Source organism: Garra rufa, chromosome 1 (assembly GCF_049309525.1).
Source record: "Garra rufa chromosome 1, GarRuf1.0, whole genome shotgun sequence".
Lineage (NCBI taxonomy): Eukaryota > Metazoa > Chordata > Actinopteri > Cypriniformes > Cyprinidae > Garra > Garra rufa.
In genome coordinates this window covers 40612559-40638184 of record NC_133361.1, presented here as the reverse complement: position 1 = coordinate 40638184, position 25626 = coordinate 40612559, and the positions used below count along the sequence as shown (strand labels likewise).

Genomic DNA, 25626 nt, shown 5'->3' with positions numbered 1-25626 from the left:
GAACCTTTTGCACAATAAAAAGTTCCATTGATTGAGGTTATAGATGCCAACAAATTGAGTCCCTCAAAAAGATGCTTTTTTAATATAGTCTGTGTCAGACATCAAGTCTTAATGTTTACTGTGAGCTTTTTTGTGATGAGATTTTATCCTTCCTACTGTATACTTTGTACCCTTCCCTGTTCCGTCCCCTCCTCTCCTCTTGGTTACTTTTCTTCCTTTCCCCTGGCTGTATTGCTGTGACACAGAGAGGGAGAGGAGAGGAAGAGAGGGTGGGAGTGTGTGCTGGGGTGGGGGGAGGGGGTTACTCAGTATAAAACCCTCAGACTGAGAAAACGCCTCTGCAAACATACCCTGTCTCTCTTCTATATCTGCTTCTCTCTCTCTCTCTCATGCGTTGTCCTTCACTCCCATGCGCACACTCGCTCTCTTCATCCTCTCTTTCTCTTTGCTGCCTCTGCCATCCCTCATTCTCTTCATTACCGAGTGCAACTCTGTCCACCAGACAATGGGATCGACTTTTTGGGCGAGCGTGTGAGCGCGATTGCATGCATGCGTGTGCGTGTGTGTGAGAGTGCGTGTGAGTGAGATCGAGCGGATGTGGGATCTGTGTGAAAGCGCTTTCCTGCCAGCCCAACGGATCCAGTGAGCCAGCTTAGCAAACCAGGCGTGCACGGAGCTGGGCAAGCGTGTGAGAGCGTGTGCATGTGGGTCTCTTTCACCCTCACACGCTCCTCCACACGCTTGGGATCCTAGGGCTTGGCGCCTTTCCCCCAGGACCCCCCCTGCACCCCTCTGTCTGTCTCACTCTCTGCGGTCTCCTCTTCTCCAGCAGTCACCATTTCGGCTCCCGGCAGACCCACGCTGGCTGCCCAGCCACTCCCGCGCCTCAGCCTGGGCAGGAAGACCCTGGTGGCGGCTGCCGTAGGGGTCATGCTGGTGCTGGTGCTGGTGGTGCTCATCCCCGTGCTAGTCAGCTCCGTGAGCAATGACAACAGCCACTACGAGATGCTGGGCACCTGTCGAATGGTGTGCGACCCGTACCAGAACAAGGGCACCAGCACGGGCATCGCCAGCACCGGCTCTTCTGTGCAGGCCGAGGCCGAGGCTCTGGCCGACCACAGCAACATGCCTCCACCCTCCACGCTCCTCCAGGGGCCGCAGGGGAAGCCGGGCCGGCCGGGCAAACCCGGTCCTCCGGGGCCACCGGGGGAGCCAGGGCCCCCGGGTCCGATGGGGCCCCCGGGGGACCGGGGGGACAGGGGCCGAAGCGGGGTTCTGAGCCTGGGCAATGATGGAGCTATCAGCACGGTTACATACAACACGCACCCACGGGTGGCTTTCTACGCAGGACTGAAGAACCCGCACGAGGGCTATGAGATCCTCAAGTTCGACGACGTGGTCACCAACCTCGGCAACAACTACGACGGCACTTCTGGCAAGTTCATCTGCAGCGTGCCGGGCACGTATTTCTTCATCTACCACGTCCTAATGAGAGGAGGTGACGGAACCAGTATGTGGGCTGACCTGTGCAAGAACGGACAGGTGAGTGCCAAATCGTACTTCTTTGCATTAAAGTTTGTGAACAAGCCTATTAACAAATTATTTTTAGATATATCATTTTTTCCCTAAAGTTGCATATGTGTGAAGCGCATTTCTTCATCTAGTGTTAGGTGCTTGTGTTAGGAGCTGGTATTCGCAGAGCGGATCTAAAATTAATTAAGCTGTTAATAATGACCCAGCAGAGGACAAACGAGACTGTCGTTTCGCTCTCTCCTCTGCTTTTTTTTTGTTTCGTGTGAAACTGGTGGGAGACGCAGTAACATCTGCTGTGAGTTTCTCGTCCCCCCAGAGCACTCGGGTGAAGTTCGCACAGCTGCGGCGCCACATACCCAGCGAGAAGACACGCGCTGAATGCGCTTAATTCGCGCTGACATTGTGTGCGTGTCCCCGTTAACAGAGGACAGAGATTCTGTCTGTCTCTCTCTCTCTCTTTTATGGAATTGTCTTTGGACGGGACACTTCAAAAGTTTGCCGGTCCAAACTTTTTTATGAAGTGTCCAACATGCTTTTGCATCAGGAGCATATATTTGATCTTTTTGGATGCATAAATCGCCTAATGTAAACGTTAAATTTTTAGTGTCGTTGGCAATTTTATTAGGACTATTATGAGATATTAAAGGGAGAAAATACATACAGGCTGCTACTCCATCTGTTTACAATAAGCCATGCTCATTTTTTGTTTTGAAGTAAATGTTTCACCGCAAATGTGGCTATTTTGCCCACAAAACTTGGACCACTTGACGTGAGCGCTGCTTAATTAGAGGGCGCGAACGAAAATGCCACAGTCTGACAAAAATCGCCAGCGCGTGTGAAATCGTGCAACTTCATGAACTTGTAATCAGACTGCCATGAAGACAAGCTTCAGTCACAAACACACCTTATTATCTCAGCACGTCTCAGGAAACGAGCATTTAATGTGCGTGTGTGGTTTTTTACTCCCTTATTCTTTTCTATCTGTCTCTTCCTGTGTTTGCATGTTTGCATTTACCTTCTCATCAGAGTTGGTTTGTGTGCGTTTTAATGAGAAAGTGTGCAGTTGTGCACTAGATAGGCTACACTGGCGTGTCAGTGCAGGCAGACAGAAACAGACAGAAATGGAACGTGCGGTGTTTAAGGATCTGAGGCGCGTATGATAATGGTTTGTCGCCACGGTTGTAATTCCTGATACAGTATTTATTAGGAGACCGTTATATATTTATTTGGCGATGTTAGAGTGGTTTGGCACGCGAGACTAACTCTCAGGTGGGAGAAAAACGTACGTGTAGCGTCATCCGCTGAGTTTCAGCCGTACGCGCAACGGGGGAGCTAGAGACAGATGGAATAGAATTATACAGAAGACTTTAGAGTCTCTTCAGGATCTAGTGAATTAGAACTAACATTTTTAAGTAATGAAATATTACATCCACAGTTTTTGGAGCGAACAAAGAGACCAGACCACAAGGCCAGCATTGAGTTTAAAATAGCATAAACTTCTGTCCTTCATACATTGACAGAATCGTTCATAAACGTATTTAATCACATAACTTAAATGGTAGGATAATATGAGAATTTGGGGTACAACAGTAATAATATATGTGACCTTGAACCACAAAACTAGTCTTAAGTAGCACGGGTATATTTGTAGCAATAGACAAAAATACATCGCATGAGTCAAAATGATCGAGTTTTCTTTTATGCCAAAAAATTATTAGGATATTAGGTAAAGATCATGTTCCATGGAGATATTTTGTAAATTGCATACTGTAAATGTATCAAAACTTAATTTTTGATTAGTAATATGCATCGCTAAGAACTTCGTTTGTACAACTAAAGCCGATTTTGTCAATATTTAGATTTTTTGCACCCTCAGATTCCAGACTTTCAAATAGTTGTTTCTCGGCCAAATATTGTCCTTTCCATACATCAATGTAAAGCTTATTTATTCAGCTTTCAGATGATGCATAAATCTCAAATTCAAAAAAATTTACCCTTATGACTGGTTTTGTGGTCCAGGGTCATATACATGCATGTATATATATATATATATATATATATATATATATATATATATATATATATATATATATATATATATATTCATAGACATATCGCTCATTTTAGTACCAACAACAACGTATCAACGTTCTAACCACGTTTAAATAATTTGGTATTTTATTAAATATTTTATTTTATTTGAATAATCTAAGGTTAATCTGCTCTGATATGTCTTTAAATATATATTGTGCTCTTAGTTTAGTGCTTATAAACTGGCACCATTTTACTGAGCTAAAGTGTGCATGTTTTATTAATAGCCTACATAAATCAATCATTTAATGCATAGCCTACATAACTCTTCTGCCACTTTTAATAAAGTTCGAGCTCTTTGTAGGCTCAAGTATTTCATTTAGTGGAAATAACTTAAATGTCTCCGATTTGCCTCGCTAACATCAACAGAGCGACCCATAAAAGTATGTTTGTCAACATTTATTTTTAACAATTTCGCTGGAATTGCACCTGGAATTGAAAATGGGGGGAGGAGAGCAGCACCTGGAGGGCGCGTGTGTTTTTAGTCTTTCCTTGGCCCGGAGATCAGCGCGCGCAGGACGCCGCGTTGCCGCAGCAACCGGAGCTTTCGCGACACCGCCGATATTTCAGTCAGATAAATACAATTACCGAGGGTTATCCGACCGCCGCCGCGATCATCCAGCAGCCTCTGTTAGAGGAAATAGTTCAACTCCTATAAAGAAATTGTCACAGAAGAAAGACCGCCAGACGTTGCCCAGAGGGTAAGCGGAAAAAATGAAAGAGATAATAAAAGGAACCTAACAGTCACTGTAATATCTGGAATTGAAATATGTTTTTTCTTTTTTTCCTGTCCCCAACATCTCCTTCTTTCTTGGCTCATACAGCGCCTCACTCCCCCTCCTTTTCTATCTTTTTTAAACCTTATTTAAAGTTAATCATGTTCTTCATTAGATCAAACCAGGCATCTTGCTGAGACTGAGTCCTTGTAAGTGCTGCCTGTCTTTTATACTCTAGTTGCCATATTAATTTAACTCGACTGGTCCCTTGGTGCCTTGACAATGTGGGCAGATCTCTTCCTCTTAATTGAGATGAACACTTGCTTCTGTCACAAACACACATCTATGATTTGATTAATTATGCTTTCATCTGAACCTGGACCTCAGAGAAACCTTACCTCTGTGAACTTCTCTGTTGTGCAGCTCAAAAGTTTGTCTGCTAACTTGCAAGTGCTGTTTTAAGGTTTCTTTGTTTTCCCCATGCCCTAACTAGATTGCCTAAGCAAAACCATAAAAGAAGTACACTAATGGCAAAGGCAAGAGCAGGCAAAAACTGCTGGGAGCACAGTACAGCATTTATGGAGTGTGTGAAGGAAGAGCATTGGGGAGGGAGAGCATATGTTGTCGTAAAGCACCGTCTGTTGAACACAATGGGTCCTGATCTCCAGAGACCCTCCTCACAGACATTTTAGGCAGACATGGGCGACGAGCCTACCTCCCGAGAGCAAGCTAATCTTTATAAAGTGGTTACCGCCTCACTAATTAAACCGCTATTCCAGATCAGAGGAATTGCAGCAGTGTGAGTGTGTGTGAGAGAGAGTGTGGGCATATAGGACCTCCGGCGAGCCGCTGTTGGATGTGCTGTTTTTGGAGTCTCATGTCGTTCCCTAACAGTTTAAAAGAAACTTTACTATTTAACTTTATTGCAACCCTCTTACTCTCTGAATGTATGTGGAAGCAGTACAGTGTTTCTCAATGGCAGTGATGGAGTGCTAACAGACTTTCAGCTAGTCTGGTGCATCCCTGTGGACTTGCTCTATTCTTCAAGCAGCCACTGACCATACTGACATACAAACCCACACAGCTGCTGTTCAGGAAGTATACGTGAGTGAATGAGAAAGAATGCAAAAGAACATTTTTGTTCTGGTGAGACTGCAGTCTGTGTGGGAAAATATTATCGCTTTGTTTATTACCATCGCATTGTGTATTTTTAATGGATTTTAGCTTTAACGCACAAAGGATGTATTCCTTTTCATCCATTGCCACTCTTCTTTCCAAGCTTCTTCTGTTTGTTCCTCACAATCTCAGCTTCCTTTTTTTGATTCGCCAAATTTTCTCCAAAAAAAAAATCGATTTTTGCCAGATGGACATGTACAGATGCCTGTGCATTCCTTTTGAAACTCCACAGGCTTTACAAGGAATTCCACTTCAAATGTGATAAAGGAGTAAAAAAAAAAAATAAATAAATGAAAGGCTGGGAAGAGAAAAGGCGTTTGCAGTGTGCCAGAGAGTCTTTTTAATCGTAATTAAAAACTTTGAACCACATCCAGATTGTGCTGGCACCTGTCCTCGTGTTCCTTCTGTTGATATTGTCATTAATCCACCCAAACCCATTCTGACTTCATTATAAGCAAATGCATCCAGGCACTCTTTGTGTTTCTCAAGAGGCTCCTTCGGGATAATCTTGCTGTCTCAGACCACATTCGCACGGGCGCACACACTCACACATGCGCAGATTTGCACTCCCATGGTTTAGTTTGCAGCTGGTTTATTAAGTGATATGTTTTCCAGTGTTTTCATTGAGTTAAAGGGATAGATCACCCCCAAAAATGAAAATCTTGTCATCATTTACAAGAACATTTTTTCCCCGTATGTGACCCTGGACCACAAAACCAGTCATAAGGGTACATTTTTAATTACATAAATAAATAAATAAGCTTTCTATTGATGTAAGGTTTGTTAAGATACAACTATTTGAAAATCTGGAATCTGAGGGTGCAAAGAAATCAAAACACTGAGAAAATGGCCTTTAAAGTTGTCCAAATGAAGTTCTTAGCAATGCATATTAGTAATCAAAAATGAAGTTTTGATATATTTACGGTTGGAAATTTACAAAATATCTTCATGGAACATGATTTTTACCTAATATTCTAATGATTTTTGGCATAAAAGAAAAAATTGATCATTTATACCCATACAATGTTTTTCTGGCTATTGCCAGTAAAGACTGGTTTTGTGCTCCAGGGTCACATATAATGAAAGTCAGTGGGGTCCAAAACAACACTGGACCTCACTGACTTTAATTGTACTGAGAGAAAAAAAAAGAAGAAAATTCAAAATCTGTTATTCTGTGACCCATAGCAAAAAGGAAGTCATACAGGTTTGGAATGAAATGAAGACACGAAGGTGTGCAAATGATGACAGAATTTGCATTTTTAGATGAAAACTGTGCTTTAAAGGATGACATGACACTGCATTTTCCTTGTTGTTTTTTATTCACTCACTCCTTCTTTAGGATATCTTTGGGAATAATGTATTCTTTAATGCAACTGTGTACTTTAAAAAATGCTGGGTTAAAAACAACCCAGCGCTGGGTGAAAATATGGACAAGTGATTGCTTGTTTTAACCCAGCAGTTAGGTTAAAGTTTAACCCAACCTTCTGGGTTGTTTTATTTTACTTAAGTATTGTTGGAAATGAACATTTATTGATATGTTCAATAAATAATAAACCTTTTTGAATCGCTTATTAATAAATGTTCACCTTTTGATTATTGCTGATGCCTCTAGTAATTATGTGTCTGATTTTTAAGTTACAAACTTTATTTGGGTTAATTTTAAGCAAGTCATATAGTAATTTTTAGTCATTTGAGTTGAATAAAACTACCCAGAGGGTTGGGTTAGACATTTAATCTAACCGCTGGGTTTGTCCTTATTTCACCCAGCATTTTTTAGAGTGTTAATTGCATGCATAAATTGTTCTAATATAATTAAAATGACTAGGAGCAATACATATATGTGTATGCACATAGTACTATATGGTATACTTCACCATCTGGATAAGGGAAAAACATGTTTTTAATTACAGAGTTCAGTGTTCAATTATTAGAGTCAAACAAATTACTCATGTTTAATTACAGAGCGTACATAAATGCAAGTGTTGTTCATTGGTATTTGGATGGGGAGAGAGCCAAGTAACACGCTGCTAGAGCAAAAACAACCTCGGGATCAATACTATTTTTGCAGGAAACAGGACAAAAGAACATACAGCATAGCGTGTGCAATAATTCTTCTGGTTGAAGTATACAAAATCTTTCACTTGTCTTTTCAGTCACGAAACAAACTTATTATGCTTAAAATAATCTCCTGAAAAAGTCTGCAGCATCTTTTAACAAGTCCAATAAGCAGTCCTCTTCAATAACAGCTTGTTAATTTGCGTCGGAGTTGGAGGGTGTGCTCGTGTATTCAGTCAAACACACTTCTCCCGCTCTCCACTCATCTAATCAGCTGTTGAGGCGCTGGGGCGGGGCCTTTGCCCCTGATGTGATGTCTAATTGGACACTAAATTTGCCACCCAGTGGAGCAGAACATTAAAACCAGTCTAATTGGGTGCTGTAGGGTTATTAGCACTGGATTTGCCCGTGCTGCGAAGAAATGCCACACATGTCAGATGCGTCTGGGTGTAACGGAGCAAGAGCTGCGAAGGAATCCATCATTTATTTATAGGCGAGGAACTATACTCTTAAAGCACAGTCCTTCTGCACCTCAGCTCTATCAGTCAAATATCCAGCCCAGAGAGACTTCGGCAGTACTGCTGTGAGCGTGTCTGTTGAATACATGCACTAAAATAGCTGCGCCTCCCTGTCTGAGTGACTGTGGCCTGGACGGTGACTCAGGAGGAGACCCTCTTCTTCTTTTAATGAGCAGAAATCAACACACTCTCTCACACACATGCAGTCACTGATACCCAACTCATGTTTCATGTGTTCAACACACACACACTCGTGCTCTCCCAGGGAATAACAACTTGCCCCTCGGCAAAGTTCTTCTGTAAACATCTTGATGCTTCGATGATGTTTTCAATGACTCCTTCTACTCAGACGCTACAAACCTACGTATGTCCGCCGCGACTCCCTCGCTCAGCCCACTTACTCGGTCGAATTAGTCAGCGCGTGTACGTGCGTGTTTAACACCTCGATCACCTCGGAAAACAAACAACAGCTACTGTAAGATAACAACTATCTGCCCGGTGCCAAATGATGAATAGGGCAATTCATGAAAAATGTATGCTGCAGCAAAAACCATGCGTTTCTCCCTCGCTCCCTCTCCTCATCTTTCTCCCCCTCTCCTTCAGTCTCCCCCAAGACTAGAATTACTGCACACTCCTCATTATGGTACTGAGAGGAGGTGAGGCTACTCTATCACACGATAATGCGTTATAATGCAGCGAGATGTTTCATTATGCAGCTGCACTCCTTGAAGATTTCAGAGGGGCACAGCTAGAGGTCAGGCCACTGTGTGCACACCGCGAGCAATTTTAAGAGTTCAGCTTCAGGGGAATCCGCCAGTTTCCTTTTGAGGGAATATTTATTGCTGTAAGCGTGAGGTCATTAGTTTAAATTGAGCACGACTGACAGTTCTTTTAAACAAACCAATTAAAATGAATCTGTTTGTCAGTTATATCTGTGTCAGCGGCACACGCTTTAGTTTGATTGCTTGCATTAGTTTGTCACATTCTAGAGTGGAAGATCCTACTTAATGTATCAAACTTTTTTTAACAAACTTTTGAAGGACTCTCAAATATGATGTAAATACAAATGTAAATACAAATGCCAGTAAATAAAGGCAGAAATGTCTAAAAATACCTAGAATATGCAGCACTGGGTGAAGTATGGATAAACCCAGCAACTGGGTTGTTTTGACCCAGCAGTTAGGTTAAATGTTTAACCTAACCTTCTAGGTAGTTTTATTCAAAAGAATCATGGGATGCCCATTTCTCCAAGTTGATATGATTCTTTAGGGTCTTAGGGTGTGTTCACACTTGTCATGTTTGGTTCGATTAAAACAAACTCTGGTGCGATTGCTCTGTTAGTACGGTTCATTTGAGTAAGTGTGAACGCTGCCATCCGAACCCTAGTGCGAACCAAACAAGCGGACTGAGACCGCTAAAAAGATGGTTTTCGGCTCGCTTCCAAAAGAACTCTGGTATTCGAATGGAATATGAATGCAACACGGACCATATACTTCCAAACGAACCAAAAACAGGAAGTAACGAGGTAAAGTGCCATTTAGAAGCTCTTTGTGATTTTACAGGTGAAAAAAATAAAATCATAAAATCACGCAACAATGAGCATGCTTAGTCCAGCATATGGCATTGCGTGTATTTGACTTCAAATGGCGATCAGCAGACAGATCAGTGAATGGGTACTTTAATGTCAAACACCCGCAGCGCTCCTTTAAGTCAAACGCACATTTTCCTTTTGTTTGGAGTGTTCTGTGAGTTCCATCACGAAATATACATCATTCAACCTGACCAATTAGGTTGTGAATGTATCACTATGCCTTTAGGTTCGGTATCTTTAGGTTCACTGTCAAAAATGCCAGTGTGAACGCTAAGTGGGCCAGGACCAAAAGTATCATTTTCTTTTTGGGTCCAGACCAAATGAACCCATCAAACTGTAAACACACCCTTAATGAAAAGTCTATAACATACAAAATTTCTCAATGGTAGTGTAAAACAACACCCTTTTTACCTTGTCAAAAACAGTTTTGTTGCATGACTCTTTAAATGCTAATGAGATCTGCTCACCCCACCCCTCTCTTCTGTGGGGTGATGAGCGCGCATACGACAGCTATGATCATTATTCAACAACAAAACACCTCAGTCGCTTATGACCCATTCTTGTCTATACGTCCCTGCTCCGGCGCGAAAGAATGAGGGTCTAACAGTTATTATTAGTTATATCGATTAAAAAAATACTACTGGATGGATTTTTATCTTTATAGGGTGGTTGTGTACACACACTGCCAAAACACATTTATGTTCAAACAACATGTAAAAGTAAGTTTTGTATCCGATGACCCCTTTAAGTCAACTATTGTTTAAAAATTACTAAATGGCTGGCCTAAAATGAACCCAAAATAAGTTGGAAATTAAAAATCAGGCACATAATTACTGGAGGCATCAGCAATAATAATAAAGATGAACATTTATTAATAAGCAATTGAAAAAAAAAGTTTATTATTTGATTATTTATTCAACCTGTTAATAAATGTTCATTTATTAAAAATATTAATAAATGGTCATTTCCAACCTATTTTGGGTAATTTTAAGCAAGAATCATAATAATTTAAATTAAACAATCCCATAAAGCCTTATTCATACACATTTCAAAACTTTCGAGGATAATATACACTAAAAAGCCATAGGCTTATTTCCATTGTGGTTCTCTGTATTTAAAAAAAAAACGGATGAAGAAATTAAAAATGGAGTGCAATCGACATCAAGTTCAGAAACTCACAGTGAGTTGGATTGAGTTACCCGCCTATTTTGTCAACCATTATTAGAACGACAGAACTGGTATTAGAACCCATTTGGGTTTTCTAAAGGCTGGAGATGCAAGACAAATGAAAACTAAGTGTTTTAAATTTGGCTCAAAATCCTCAGACTGGATGGAATTAGAGTCTGAAGCTAAAAAATTGGAGTCTGTGACCATCATACACTACGTGATTTTCTATTAAATCTGTCAACTTAAATTTGCAGACTGGCTCTGACTTATAGCAACTAGTGTCAACTTTTCCAGACTGTAAATCAGCGGAAAAACTTGTGTAGTGTATTCTATGCTTAAGTAGTCTAAAAATCTCTGAAAACCTTTTTTTTTCCCTCCAGAATGTATTTTGCGGGGGTTATTTTGTGAACTGTCTTCCTCGACTTTAGCTTCTTGAACTGTGTATGAATCAGCCTGTTTAGATGTCTTTTAGATGCACAAGTGTGAGTAACTGATGGAAAGCTGCTCTGGCATTAGTTGATGGCTGCTGGCATCTTCTTCTCTAGCCAGCTGGCCCTCGTCTATCATGGCCATCAGCAGACGACATTATTATTTAAACTCCTTCTGAGTAATATCTTCATTAGGAGTACTTCAGAAGTTTCATAAAAGCATTTCTCTTTCAACGGCATTCATCGTTTATTGTCTGTGCAAACACCACTGCTCGTTCTTCTCAAACAGTTTTAATCATTGTTTAAACATTATATCAGTGTTATTTAAGAATTCCTGGAGATCGCTGACAAGACAAAGAGCAGCTGGGTAGATTAATCTCTCTGGGTTTCTCTGCATGGTGGTGCGACAGATGGAAATGAAAGTGTGGCATCTTCACTTTTGTTCTCCACTACTTATCTTGTCCTTAATCAGGTTTGCTTTGCTAATAAACCCAAGTGAAAAAGCAGCACATGGAAGACTCTAATGTCCTCAGGAATTTCACACAAGCAGCAAGCATCTGGCTCGCTCTCATCCGCGAGGGGATTTTTCTCTGAGCGCTGCATGAAGTGCTCCACTAAGCCTCGATCAGAAATGCAGCTCACAGTCCACCTTTTAAGTATAATTAGAGGCAGGCGCATGCTCCAACTGAACCACACTACCGCTAACTGACTAAGAGCCTGTAATGCGGTATGAGAAGTCAACTGGTGTCAGTCGCTGGAAAGTGTGAAGGAAACAGGGGGACATGGAGACAGCAGGATGTGTCCTTCAGGATTAGGCTGCTTTTCATAGATGAAATGTTTCATATCGTTCAGAGACAGATCAGTCTCTGGCAGGGAGATGCTGCTGACATCTGTAAGAATATCCACTGGCTACTACTGCGTTTCAGTCGCAGCGCACTTAATCTCTACATTGACTGTATTAAGAAATTGAGCCAGGAAATTCAAAGGATAAGGTGGAAGGTTTGGTTTACTAAGATGTTGTTACTATACAATTGTGCATTTTTGGTTTTAAATTTTAAACCAGATATTTTCATTGATCAGATATGAAAGAAAGAATCAGATATGAAAGAAAGAATCAGCACAAACAGTAAACTAGAGTTTTAAAAAATTAAAATAAAAAAAAATCTAATGTTTTCCACAAAAAAATTAAGCAGCATAAGTTGTTTTTAAACATTGATAATAAAAACAATAATTATAACTGAAATATATACATTTATTAATATATAAATTGAATAATAAATAATAATTGAGCACCAAATCAGCATATTAGAATGATTTCTGAAGGTGACACTGAAGACTAGTATAACTGCTGAAAATTGTTTTATAATCACATTGAATACATTTCATTTTAAAATATCTCAGAATAGAAAACATTTATTTACTATATATTTCACTGTATTTTGATCAAATAAATGTAGACTTGTGCATAAAAGTTTATTTTCAAACAAATCTTAATTATTAAACCAGTAAGACCTTCATTCATCTTCAGAACACAAATTAAGATATTTTTGATGAAATCCAAGAGCTTTCTCACCTTGCATATGCAGCGATGCAACTACTACGTTCAAGGCCCAGAAAGGTAGCAAGGACATCGCTAAAATAGTCCATGTGACATCAGTGGTTCAACTTTAATTGTATTAAGCTATGAGAATATGTTTGTGCGAAAACAGAAAATACTGACTTTATTCAACAATTTCTTATCTTCTGTGTCAGTCTTTGATGCGCATTCACAAGAGTACAAGGACGCATGCACAGGGGTCAGAAAGGATTTTCTCTCGGATTTTATCAAAAATATCTTAATATGTGTTCTGAAGATGAACAAAGGTCTTACAGGTTTGGAATGACACAAGGAAAGTAATTAATGACAGTATTTTCCTTTTGGGGTAAACAATCTCTTTAACCCAAATCTAAATATGCTTTCACGAGTTCCCTCCCAAAAATAATAAACTGAGTGGAAGGTTGTGCGTATTTGGCAGTCATTCCCGAGCCCGGGGCTCTCCCCCGCCCAGGGGGAGGGGTCCGAGCTCAGCACTGGCCCAAGCCCTATAAGCGCTCCCCCTATGGGCTGAAGGTGAGGAGACAGGGTGGAGGAGGGGCGTTGACAAGACAAGAGATGATGAAGGTAGGATTGTTGTGTTATTTATAGAGATTTTCCTGCGCTGATGGGATAGGGAGAGTGACTGCTAAGGGTGAATTAGCCGTGTTAATTATCTGTGTGAGCTCCTCCCAAAATATGTTAATAAAACATCGCTAAAATGGAATAAATAGATGTCAAATAATGCAATTTATTAGTCACTTAGATCTGTGATTCAGCGCATAAATCATAGAATATCACCAGAGAGGTCACACTTTCAAAGTCAAAAAGGCATTCCATGATGAAGTCTACAAACACACAGCATGTATGTGCTCTGAGCACACACTGACTGTTTTCCAAAACAGGGACAAACAGATGCATGTCAATGCAGGGCCGGCGGTTTCCATCTGTTTGAAGTGCTAAATGCAGACTGTCTGTCCCCCTAACCCAGCCCTAAAGCCTAGCAATGTCTTTGGACTTACATTCTTTGACTTTGCCCAACTATACCGCCTCCCTCTCTCAGTCATTCCCCGTAGACCTGTTTTCCAACTATTTCACTTGCTGTTAAAGGAACATTCTGGGTTAAATATACTGTATGTGTGTGACAGCATCTGTGGCGTATGCAGTTGATTAAACACAATACCATTTCAATTCAATCTTGAGTTTCAAAAAACAAACTTTGCCTGTAGGCTTCAACTGTAAGTGCATGTACACATTTTTGGTTTGTTTTTACAACTAAGGCAAGAATAACAATTATTTTTTGTGTGTGTGTGTGTTTAATCGACAAAATCGACAGAAAGAGCCCTGAATATTCCTTTAAATCTCAAAGTTTACTGCAGTGACTGTCTTTGTTAATTATTTTGTTCAGGACTCTGCTAACAGAGATGCTCCGGGGGCATCATAAAGAAAGGATTTACTGTGGACCTCTAAGAGGCAATTGACACATCCATCTTTCTATTTGATTTCTATTTACACAAAGTCTGAAATGCCTTGTGGTGTTTCCTCATTGCTCTGGATATCATTTACAGTCGTAGTGGCTTTACCAATGAAATCAGTTTTATAGTATTGTCAATCAGAACACAGTTTCTGTCATTAAGTCGTTATAAGAGTTTTTGAGCTTAGATTTCAACTGCTTTTTAATTACCCTGAAATGATATCCAAACGCAGCCAACAACGGAAGTCCGGCCTCCCAAAGGAGGCTAATATTAAAAATAAAAAAAGATTAAAACGTGTTTCATCGAAATCCTCTCCAACAAATCCCACGCACTCCCCGGGCACTAAGAGCTCACCCTTTAATAAGGCCGCTGTGCAGGCTGTGTGTGCTAAAGGCGGATTATTTGATATTAATATGCACCGGACGATCGTCACCATGGATTCAGAATAGCAGACTTTGTTTGCACATCGATATTAGACTCACCAGATTTAATCAAGAAGGTAAACAATGGATAGAAAAAAGATAGAGAATAAAAAGTGAGACAGAGCGACACAGAGTCATCTGGGTTGAGTGACGGGCAAGTCCTCTTCCATTTGACCGACAGAGCCTTTATGCGACGACAAAGCCGCAGGAGCTCCACAGTTGCTTTATTGCACTGAATGTGCCACCCACAGCAAACTTTACTTCTGAATAAGGTACTAAAATGGCTTAGAAATGAATTTCACTCAGAAATGGATTGGACATTTTACAAACAATTACAAAGAAACAGCAAATAACACATTCAATTAAATATACATTTTGTATTTTCTTGTAAAATGTACTATATTAATCTTTGTTTTATTTATGTTTATAGTGTACATTCTGGCACAATATTTTCTGAACACTAGTATAATGTTTTCTTATAGCTTTATAAATATTAGGAGTATTCACAATAACGATTTATAATAATCATGTAAAATTGTTCATGACTCATATGTGAGTGTAAGACACAAACTTTGAATACAAATGAGTTCTTTCTCATTCTAATTAGCATCTTTTCATTAATCTCAGTAGGTCATAGCAAAATGTCACTCACTCTTACACTATTGGCTATATTAAGATTGTGGGTGAGAAGAATAGTGATGAAAAATGGCAAACTGAATATTTATGTGCATCTTGATTCATCTCACTCTCATCTTCTGATTATACCTGATAAAAAGACTTGCAGGACACTCTAACTATAACATTAGCAAAGTAATTCACAACTTTCAGGTGTCAGACAAACATTAAGAATTAAATAATATTAGGAAATGTGTTTAAACATGTGGAGGGTGGCAGAAGAATAACTAGTGGATAAATTACCCTTAAAAAATTCAAAGTAATCAGTCAATCTAAGGTCAAATGTACAGAAATTCTTTTAAAAATATATATAAATGGGACACTTACTAGACATGAGGTAGGAAGGTGAAGATGTTGGACAGATGGTCAAAGGGTCGGGGTCTCTCTTTTTCTCTCAGGCAATTCTCATCTACATCACCAGCCGTCTGCTCCTCTTACCTGAGCTACAGTATTGATCGTCTGCTCTCTGCCTCTCAAACCTCAAGACATGGATAGAGAAATTAGAAAGAGAGGGAAAAAAAGACAAGAGAGACAGAGAACTGAAAGTCCTATAAGATGATTAAGAAAACAAATTGGATGGAAGAGAAGACAAGCATGTGAAGAGATTTATAAAAGAGAACATAATATATGACAAGAGACACTCAATTAGATGAGAAAATGTTGCTTTGCTGAGAGAAGGGAAGCTAACCACACAGAATATACAGTGTTTGCAAAAAGCGTTTGGACAATTTAGACATTTAAAAATGTTGGAATTTATTAGCATTCATTTAAAAGAAATACTGCATGAGTACGCTTTTCAAGCATAGCATTTTTCTTTTTTGTTTAAGGGTATAAAACTAAAAATATATTGTTAGGAATTAAGTATTTCAACAATGTCTGGTTATCAAAGCCCTGTAGACAGGAGATATCTACCTCTTGAGATTTTAGGTTAATATTTAAATAATTTGACAACACTTTCTTTTCAAGGTTCTCTGATGTTGGTTAATGGTTAGTCTTGATTCACCAGACCTTCAGACTGATGGGAGAAGGTCTGGGAACCTTGGCTGCTATGAATGGCCAAGGGCTTCCCAAGAGGCCATATGACTGACAGCTAAAGCAACCAATCACAGTTTGTTTTGTGCCGCTTCATGTTTAGGGGCGTGGAAATGCCCCCATAATAACAGAACGATGTGTAAAACTCTTGGACTTATTGGACATATGAGTCACATACTTTTGAAAATCTATAATTTAGTTCATCCTGATAAGCACTCATCGTCACAGTTGTAAACACGACGGCTTACTTCTTTAATTGGGGTTTGGCGACACGGCATCTTTGTTTTCAGGTCGAACGTTAAAGAATGCGACACACACATCTCCCGGAAATACTGTAGCATCGACAATATCTCACAACCAATTTGTACGTATTTTATGAGGTGACTAATTCGCACAAATTTATACAACCTCACTCATACGACCTCACTAGTACAATTTTGTATAAGTTTAGGGGCGGGATTTTATAAATGAAGTATCAATTCATACAAATTAGTGAATTGCCATGAGATGGGGTTGGTAGAATTCAGCCAATCAGCTGACAACCTCGAAATTTCTGAAGTGTTTCCTATTTTGGGTTCCATATGCATCAGACTTTTAGCCAGCAGTCTGTGGGCATGACATCTGAGGCTAAAACTAGTTAATGGTTTAAATGTTTTTTTTATTATTTTGATTTATTATTTTCAATTATTTTTGTCTTATGTGGCGATTTTAACTAAATTATTTCATCTCATATGAAAACCCTAGAGCAAGTACACACCCACACAAACATTTCAAATCCTCAGTATTTTTTTATGTTGAGTCAATATAGGTGAAATTCAGTCAGCTTCTGTCCACAGAAATGCTTGAAATTATGTAAATGTATAAATGAAGTTATTAACTTTCCACCAACTCACATGTCTAATGCAATGAAATTCCTATATTTCTAGTGTGGCTTCAGTGTCCAAATATTCTCATCTAGTCGCTGTAAATATACAGATGTGCCAGAGACTTCGTCCAAGGATCCTGAAGCTCTCTGATGGTAGTAGAACTGCCATCTCTCACTCTTCTTGTCACATTTCTCTCCATTCCTTCTTCTTCTGTACTCTGTCCATCATAATTAAAGAACACATTACAGTCTCTGGCTGACAAACTCACTGCCATTCAGCCCAAAATGAAAACTAATGAGAAAGCTTTGCTGTGTTTGCTGATCCCACCGCGTCCCTAAGGAGGACTGGTCCTCCTCTCTGGATGATGGAAAGCTCCAGATCTCTCTCTCTCTGGCTTAGAAAGTGGACACTAAAAGAGGAGGGCGAATTTCGGGCAATGTCACTCATGCGGCGCAGCACTCTTACACTGGCACATTCGGTAAACAATGTGTCCGATCAATAAGGAATGATTCTGGCAAGAGCTGCCTCAGCACAAAACCCGAAAACACAGCAGAATCATTCGATTTGAAGGAATTGACAGCTATTTTCAAGCTAGCTTCATAATATTCTCTCTCTCTTTGTTTCTTTATTGCATTATCCTCCACCATTTGTTTCATCACTAAAATCATAAGCTGATATGGTCCTACAGAGATTTTAGTAGCTATCTCTGCTGAAAATCAGAAGACTTGATTTGGCTAAATTGAATCATAGAGATCAGTTCTGTGCTTATGTATCTGCATTTCAGATTGAGCTTCAGTAAAGTGTATTTAGCAGCAGCTGGTCAAACCAGCGCTCCACCGCTACCCATTACACATCAGCACCGCAACCTCATGTGTCCCTCTACAGCCACCATACCACAGCCCAAACATCCATATGGCCTTGACCTCAGGGAATCCCCTCTGCCAGAATCTTTACAGGGTGTTTGTGTGGATGAAAAAAATTAGACAGCTACACACGCACATGCATACCCGCAAACACCAGCCAACATTTCAATGGGACAGGTGGTGATATGTGCCTGGCTAATCAATCCAGCCATTTACTCAAGCAACACAAACATAGGCCTGCTATCTCTGCTCCAAAACCTAGAGAGCTGCCTCGCTGTGCGCTGTCTACATAAGCAGCTGCCTTCGAATTCAAATTCTCAAAGGCAGAGATTCCACAACACACAAATAGCTCTACACATGTATGACTCAAGCAATTGATTTCAATAGATTTTGAAGTACATTTTTAAGGAAATTAAGTTTACTCAGCAGCAGTAGTTACAATGCCTCCAAGCATCTATTTAGAGCAGAGGTCTCAAACTCAGTTCCTGGAGGGCCGCAGCTCTGCAGAGTTTAGCTCCAACCAGCTCCAACTCACACCTGCTTGGAAGTTTCTAGTAATCCTGAAGACCTTGATTAGCTGGATCAGGTGTCTTTGATTAGGGTTGGAGCTAAACTGTGCAGAGCTGTGGCCCTCCAGAAATTGAGTTTGAGACCAGTGATTTAGAGCATGCAAGACCAACCTATCAACTTGCACTGGGAAATACTCATAGGCAGAGGGCGAACCAACAGCCTAGCTGCAGCCTATTCTATTAGCTACAAATATCATAAATATGTCTTTTTAGGCAAGTACCAGATATGGGTGTCGTGCAGGCTACTAAAATATTTTTAATAGGACTGAATTTGTATTTAACGTGATCACAGTTATGTAAGTTGTAAGTTGCTAATTTTATAACGTTTTCATGTTCATGCCTATTCAAACAGCTAATAAATTATAGACAGAAGGCGAGTGAAGAACATTATAACTAACTTCGATCTATCGCGACTTTCAGAAAAACAGAAATATCGTTATAATCACTGAAACTGCCTACACTCTGAAATGAATCTACTTAAGAGTCCAAAATTCAGTCATCTTCCGGAGTAGACACGGGATGTATCCGAAAACGCTCCCTATACCCTATTCACTATTCCCTACATTAGTCCACTTATACAGTTTACTCTAGCCACTGAGTGCAAGGTTGTACACTCGTTTTTACGGCGCATTGTGGGATTGAATGAGTGCACTCGAGAACATTCACTATGGTTTCGAACACCACTTAAAATGGCTGTCCCCTTAAATAGTGCCCTATTTGAGGGTATAGGGGGCAATTTCGGATACAGCCACGGTGTCAGTTTCAGTGATGACTCATCTTAACGCCTCTGATTCGCCTTTGCGTTCCTAGGCTTAACAGAATTGTGTGCGATTGGTTATAACGTGCAACACTGTAAAAACACAAAAAAAGGTATGCCGTGTTCCAGACAACCCGTAACCCGTGTTTTTCCAACCTTCTACCAGTGAAAGTGCACTGGAACAGCAGTCAAACCCGTGATTTCCCACTTGTGAACTCGTACTAGATCAAAGTACTCCCAGTTCCGAGCTCTGAGGTAACATAGCCTGTGAAACAACAATGTCAGCCCTAATGGGTGCGGTGTTTATGCAAGTAGTACACGGTGGGAAAATAAAGCTTAGGACAATATAACATTGCAATCAAATTAATAATAATATAAAAATAATAATAATTCATAAATGTGCCCAGGCAGTTTAGCGTGACTTGCCTGGAAGGCTACAAAGTCGTGAGTCGTAGTTTGAAGTGGTGTTTTACCAGTTAAAAAACCTGCCTGGAACGCAGCAAAAGATGCGGAGTGAGCAGATCTTAATCATAAACTTTTACCTTTGTTAGCAACAGACATACTATATTTAGTTTAATCGTGAAGGGGAATTTTGTCCAATTTGGTGTCATTTTGCCCCAAGCTAGAAAAAATACAGGTAACAAATAGAGAGAAATGAGTAAAATCCATGGAATAAATGGTGCAAAGATGCCATTTGAAGCTAAACGCAGACGTTTAAGCAGACAGACTATGGATAAAAACCTGCTATGATTACTCTATTAAAGCATAAATGTGATTTAAACAATAGGTCTACATAATATTCACATTTGCAGTTTATAGGAGACATAACATTTACCCATTTGATCTCACAATTCTGACTTTTTTTTCTCGCAAATGCAAGTTTATATCTCCTAGTTCGGACTATATTACTCAATTTATCTCAATATTAACTGAGTGAAAAAAGCCAGAAGTGTGGGATATAAATTCATGATTCTGAGCTGAGGGGAAAAGAAAGAATGACAAGTTGATTTTTCTTATCAGAATCGAGAGATATAATCTCACAATTGTGAGAAAAAGGTCAGCAATTTAAAATATAACTCAAATTTATAATTTTTTTATTCTTTTATTTTATTCCATGGCTTCCATAGACTGCTACTTGAAAACTGTCAATTTCAAAGATAGTAAATGGCCTTTGATATAAAACACAGCAAGAATAATATTTGCTTTGACATTAGCATGTTGGTAGCTAACAAAACAATGCTTAGCACACAAATACAAATGGAGAAAAAAAAACTTTAATCTATCCTTTGCAGCGTTGTTTGTAAAGTTCGTTTTCAACTAATTTACCTGCATTCGAAAAAGATACATGCAGTGATATCCTAAAATGTGTCTGAAATTTGGTATAAAAAGGGCCTTTCAAAAAAAATAAAAAAAATCTGGTTTTATCCAAAACCTTTGACTTATTTCTTTTATAGGACACAAAAAGAAATATTTTTAAAAACGTCTGTGTTTTTTGGTCGAGTCAGTGGAGTCCATTGTTGTTTTATCCCATTGACTTTCTCTGTATGAGCAAAAACAGTTCTTCAGAATATCTTTTGTTTTTTTAGCCAAAAATGTTTGGAATGGCATGAAGGATCAGAAATACTGTGGGTGGCCAGTTAAAATTCCCTTTTATACAAAATACAAAAAAATGATTTGTCAGAATGGGTAAATGCTGTACACAGTATGTACATTTTACTTAGGCAAAAGAAGCAAAGTGAATTCATTTGTGACCCTTCCCCTTCCAGAAAGCCTGTTCCCTCGACAGTATATTTTTTTACCAGTATTGCCAGTGAGCGCAAGCCACATTGTGTGGGAGGGACACACATACACACACACACTGGTGTTGATTATAATAGTGTAACGGGGTTTGCTCTAACACCTCTGCCTACGGAGCTCTCCCTCGAGTCGGCAAAAACCTTTCAAACAGAACTCTTAATTAGATGGAACAGAGGTCATCTAGAATCAGAACACAAGGACACACAAATACACTCCCACACAAACACTTCCTTCCTTCCTTCTTTTTCTCTAATAAATAACACAGACATTAGCACTTATCTGAAGCTGAACTTTCCGTCTGATAATGAACTGGAAAAATAAAAGTCGGCCTGCCACATTCATTGCTTTTAAAATGCGCTCACATTTCACAGCTTGTTGTGAGTGAGATCCAGACAGTCAAGCTGTACATATTCATGCCTTCAGCACCTCGAACTTTCATTCACCAGACAGATTACAGAAATCCTCAGCAATTTCCCCAACGCTGTTGTGTGGTACTCGAACAAATCCACACATATTAAATCCATCCGTGTCTCAATCTATTCCCGGCCCGCTCAGGTGAACGAGAACAGTTGTCATAAATTTGAAGCAAATCTGAATGTGTGTCAGCGCTTGCGTGTTTTCATGCATCCTGGAGTCTTATGCGCGCTTATGTGTTGGTGGATATCTGATACTTCTTGTTTAATGAGGGAGATTTAACCTTCACAGACATTGCAGATTTTAAGGTTCAGAGTCAGAAAAGGAGATTGTCACTCACTTAAATCTCTCATAGTGTGATTTCTCTTTAATATCTGGAGAAAGCTATCCTTTAGCATTTCCATACATCTCAATGGCAGTTGCTTGGCTGGCACAAGCTGTCATCTTTCCCATTTTTTGAGTCAATCCCCCTAGGCTGATGATACACGAGGCAGCTTTTTGGGCAATGTTGCCATCAACCAGGTGAGACGCACAACAGATCTAAATTATCCAGATAGAAATATTTTACCCATTCACAATGGGAAAGTGCCTAAGCAACATTGCTCAAAAAAGTTTCCCCGTGTATCATCAGCCTTTCTGCAGAAGTACTACTAATTTTGAATGGTTGTAAATAGATTAAAGAGACAGTTTCCCCAAAAATGAAAATTCTGAAAACCTTCCAAACCTGTAAGACCTTTGTTCATCTTCAGAACACAAATTTAGATATTTTTGATCAAATCTGAGAGCTTTCTGACCCTGCATAGACAGCAATGCAGCTGACACGTTCAAGGTCTAGAAAGGTAGTAAGGACATCATTAAAATAGTCCATGTGACATCAGTGGTTCAACCTTAATGTTATGAAGCCACAAGAATAATTTTTGTCTGCAAAGAAAACAAAAAAAGTGAAAATTACGAACAATTTCTTCTCTTCTTCAGAAGGCCAGCAGTATCACATGAATCTGTCGTGGTACTCTTGTGAATGCACGTCAAAGACTGACACAGAAGAGAAGAAACTGTTTGCTATTTTTGTTTTATTTGTGCACAAAAAGTATTTTAACAATGTCCTTACTATCTTTCTGGGCCTTGAACATGTTGCATTGCTGTCTATGCAGGGTCAAAAAGCTCTCGGATTTCATCAAAAATATCTTAATTATGTGTCTGAAAATAAAGAAGGTCTTACGGGTTTGGAACAACATGAGGGTGAATAATTAGTGACAGAATTTTCATTTTTTGCATCTAGATGGTGTAGTTACAGCATCTACCAACAATCATGGTCTAAGAGGAGCTTTCTAACTAGCTAAACCTTGACCAAATGTCTCAGACAGACATGATTTTCTATTACTAATGCTCCTTGTTCGTTTTCTCTGTCTTTCTTCATCTCTCTCGTGTAGGTGCGAGCCAGCGCGATCGCTCAAGATGCTGATCAGAACTATGACTACGCTTCAAACAGTGTGATTCTGCATCTAGACGCTGGCGATGAAGTCTACATCAAACTGGATGGTGGCAAAGCCCACGGGGGCAACAACAACAAATACAGCACCTTCTCTGGCTTCATTCTTTACGCTGACTGAATATGTGAGCACAGAGGAAAAGCAGTTGGAAGGAAAGAAATATAGCGAAAGGAAAAGGGAAGTGAAGGAAGGAGCATTTATCATCCCAAGCGCTTTATTTTACCAGGATCTCTGCATTGCTTCAGCACACATTGTTACAGAAAGAGACTCAGTGGAGCGAGGGTTCAGTAGCTTCTCCTCAAATCACCTTATAGATTGATAAAGGACAAGGAAATAAAGTGATAAAAGTGACGTTTTTCTCTTTCGGTGTTGAAAGGGCATTCTTGTCTTTCTTGTTTTAAGACTCCGAGAGTGACTGGCAGAGATCTTTAACCTCATCCTCATGTGCTTTTCCTCAGTAAAACTCTTTTTGCCCACAGATATCTAATGTTAACGGTATCCCTGAGAAACTGTGGAAAAAAGTATGTTACTTTTGAAGGATATGTGGATCTCATGCCAACTTATGTATTCATATAATTCTGACGCTCGTGTCCGATTTCTCCTTACCTCTACATTGGACACAGCACCCCCTGTTGGCTATTGTTGGTAACTGGTTTCCATCTGCATTCTTTACGTATGTGTTGTACTCTGTTGGGACTACGGTAGCTGATGAGCGTTGTGAATGAATGTTATTCCTTACAAGCACTTGATACTCAAATTACACAATTGATACTCTGCTACTCCCACTTCCCATGACTCCTTTCCTCCCCTGTCAATTAGCACTCAACCCTAATCTCCCTCTTCTCAGTCACCTCTTGCCCCTCCAGAAACAGCAGATGACTTATAATTGTCTAATCTGTTTTTTTTTTTTTTTATGAACAAGATGGGTATTTATGTATGCTGTAGTGATAGTTAACTTAATGCAGAATGAATGGAGAGCATGTGATGGACGCATAAACAGGATGTTTTTCTGAAGCTAAATTAAAAATAATGCAAAAGGGTTCAGAAGAGAGTTATATTAGATCGTATTTAAAATTATAAAAACCACCTAGCCACAGTATTACTGCTTTATAGCAATTATTTCCTTTATAACCCAAACATTGCGGCGAAATTCTGTCATTTTGAAGAGGCCTGGAGGACGCATATCTGGGGAGAGTTGAGGTGCTGTTGAGGGGCTTCACTCGTCACTCAATCATTCAAATCAAATGCAACAACATGCAGTGAGAATATTTACACGGTGATATTTTATTCCTCTGGGACGAATGAATGTGAGCAAATGAGGTTTATTTGTAAGTGTGCACGTGCGCTTGTGAGTGTGAGCGTGGGAGTGTGTGCGTATCTGTACCAACACCAGAGCATGAACTATATTTTGTCTTTGCCACATTATTGGTTTGAGAAATGTTCTATGCTTTAGCCAGTCAAAGATGTGATATAGAGCCAATGAGATTGCATCAGACACGTTTAGCTAAGCCTCTACAGAGAAGATATAAAAGAAACAATAAAGATGTAAATTAAATAAATCTATGCTATGTTTGTCAGTCCTACTCTATCTTTTGGAAATGTTGAATAAATTTAAATAACAAATGGGATTTTTGGAGTCATTTGTGCTGTAATGATTTTTTTTTTTTTTAACACAACAGTGTTTTTGGGAAAACGGAAACCCATTTGCATAAATCTTCCAATTTATCTAATACTTCACATTATAGGCTATTTAATACATGCTTTAGTCATTTCAAATTACATCGGAATAAATAGGAAGGCAACCAAGATTCGCGTTTATGCCTCTGCTTCTTTTCCATCCACGGATTTCTTTCTCCCGTCTCTCTATTTTTATCTCGTACCTGTCACCTGGCCTGACTCACAAAAGCACATAGGGAAAAAACACAGCTGTAGACTTAACAAAAGCTTTCATTAAGTGTGCCTCATTGCTTGATTCACGTTGTCACCTCTGTTGCATCTCAGGACACTTTCTTCTAGAGGACACATTCAAACAGCCAGGGCTGGCGTTTAGAGCAGTCACTCCTGCTGAGACGGGAGGAAGAGAGAAAAAGAGCGATGCTGGCAGATATTTGCAAAATACATCACATCAAGTGATATTCTGAGAGGGATTTAAATGAACGCACGGTTCTGCTCATAAACTGACAGCATCTGCAAGATGTTTATCTTTTAAAAAATATATAAATAAGAGGCATCATAAAAATCACAGGGTTTTTTTTATATTCTGCAAGACAACTGATTTAAAGATATCATCTTGTTCAAAAGCAGAGCATAGAAGGTGTGTACTGTTCTTAAAGGGATAGTTAACAAAAAAATAGAAATTCTCTTGTTAATTACTCACCCTCATGTCGTTTCAAACCCGCAAGACATTTGTTCATCTTT

General features: G+C 39.6%; 1 protein-coding gene across 1 annotated transcript; it reads left to right on the top strand.

Moving 5' to 3' along the window:
* The first annotated feature begins 367 nt into the window (after positions 1–367).
* c1ql1l2 (complement component 1, q subcomponent-like 1-like 2) lies at positions 368–24829 on the top strand. The gene is made up of 2 exons (XM_073819466.1): positions 368–1542; positions 23149–24829. Exons 1-2 carry the CDS (start codon positions 931–933, stop codon positions 23326–23328), a joined length of 792 nt encoding a protein of 263 aa, XP_073675567.1. The 5' UTR covers positions 368–930; the 3' UTR covers positions 23329–24829.
* The last annotated feature ends 797 nt before the right edge of the window (positions 24830–25626 follow it).

Excerpts from the sequence above, each read along its gene's own strand:
- c1ql1l2 (XM_073819466.1), top strand. The coding sequence starts at position 931 with ATGCTGGTGCTGGTGCTGGTGGTGCTCATCCCCGTGCTAGTCAGCTCC. Across the intron at positions 1,543-23,148 it reads ACCTGTGCAAGAACGGACAG|GTGCGAGCCAGCGCGATCGC; the intron begins GTGAGTGCCAAA and ends TCTCTCGTGTAG.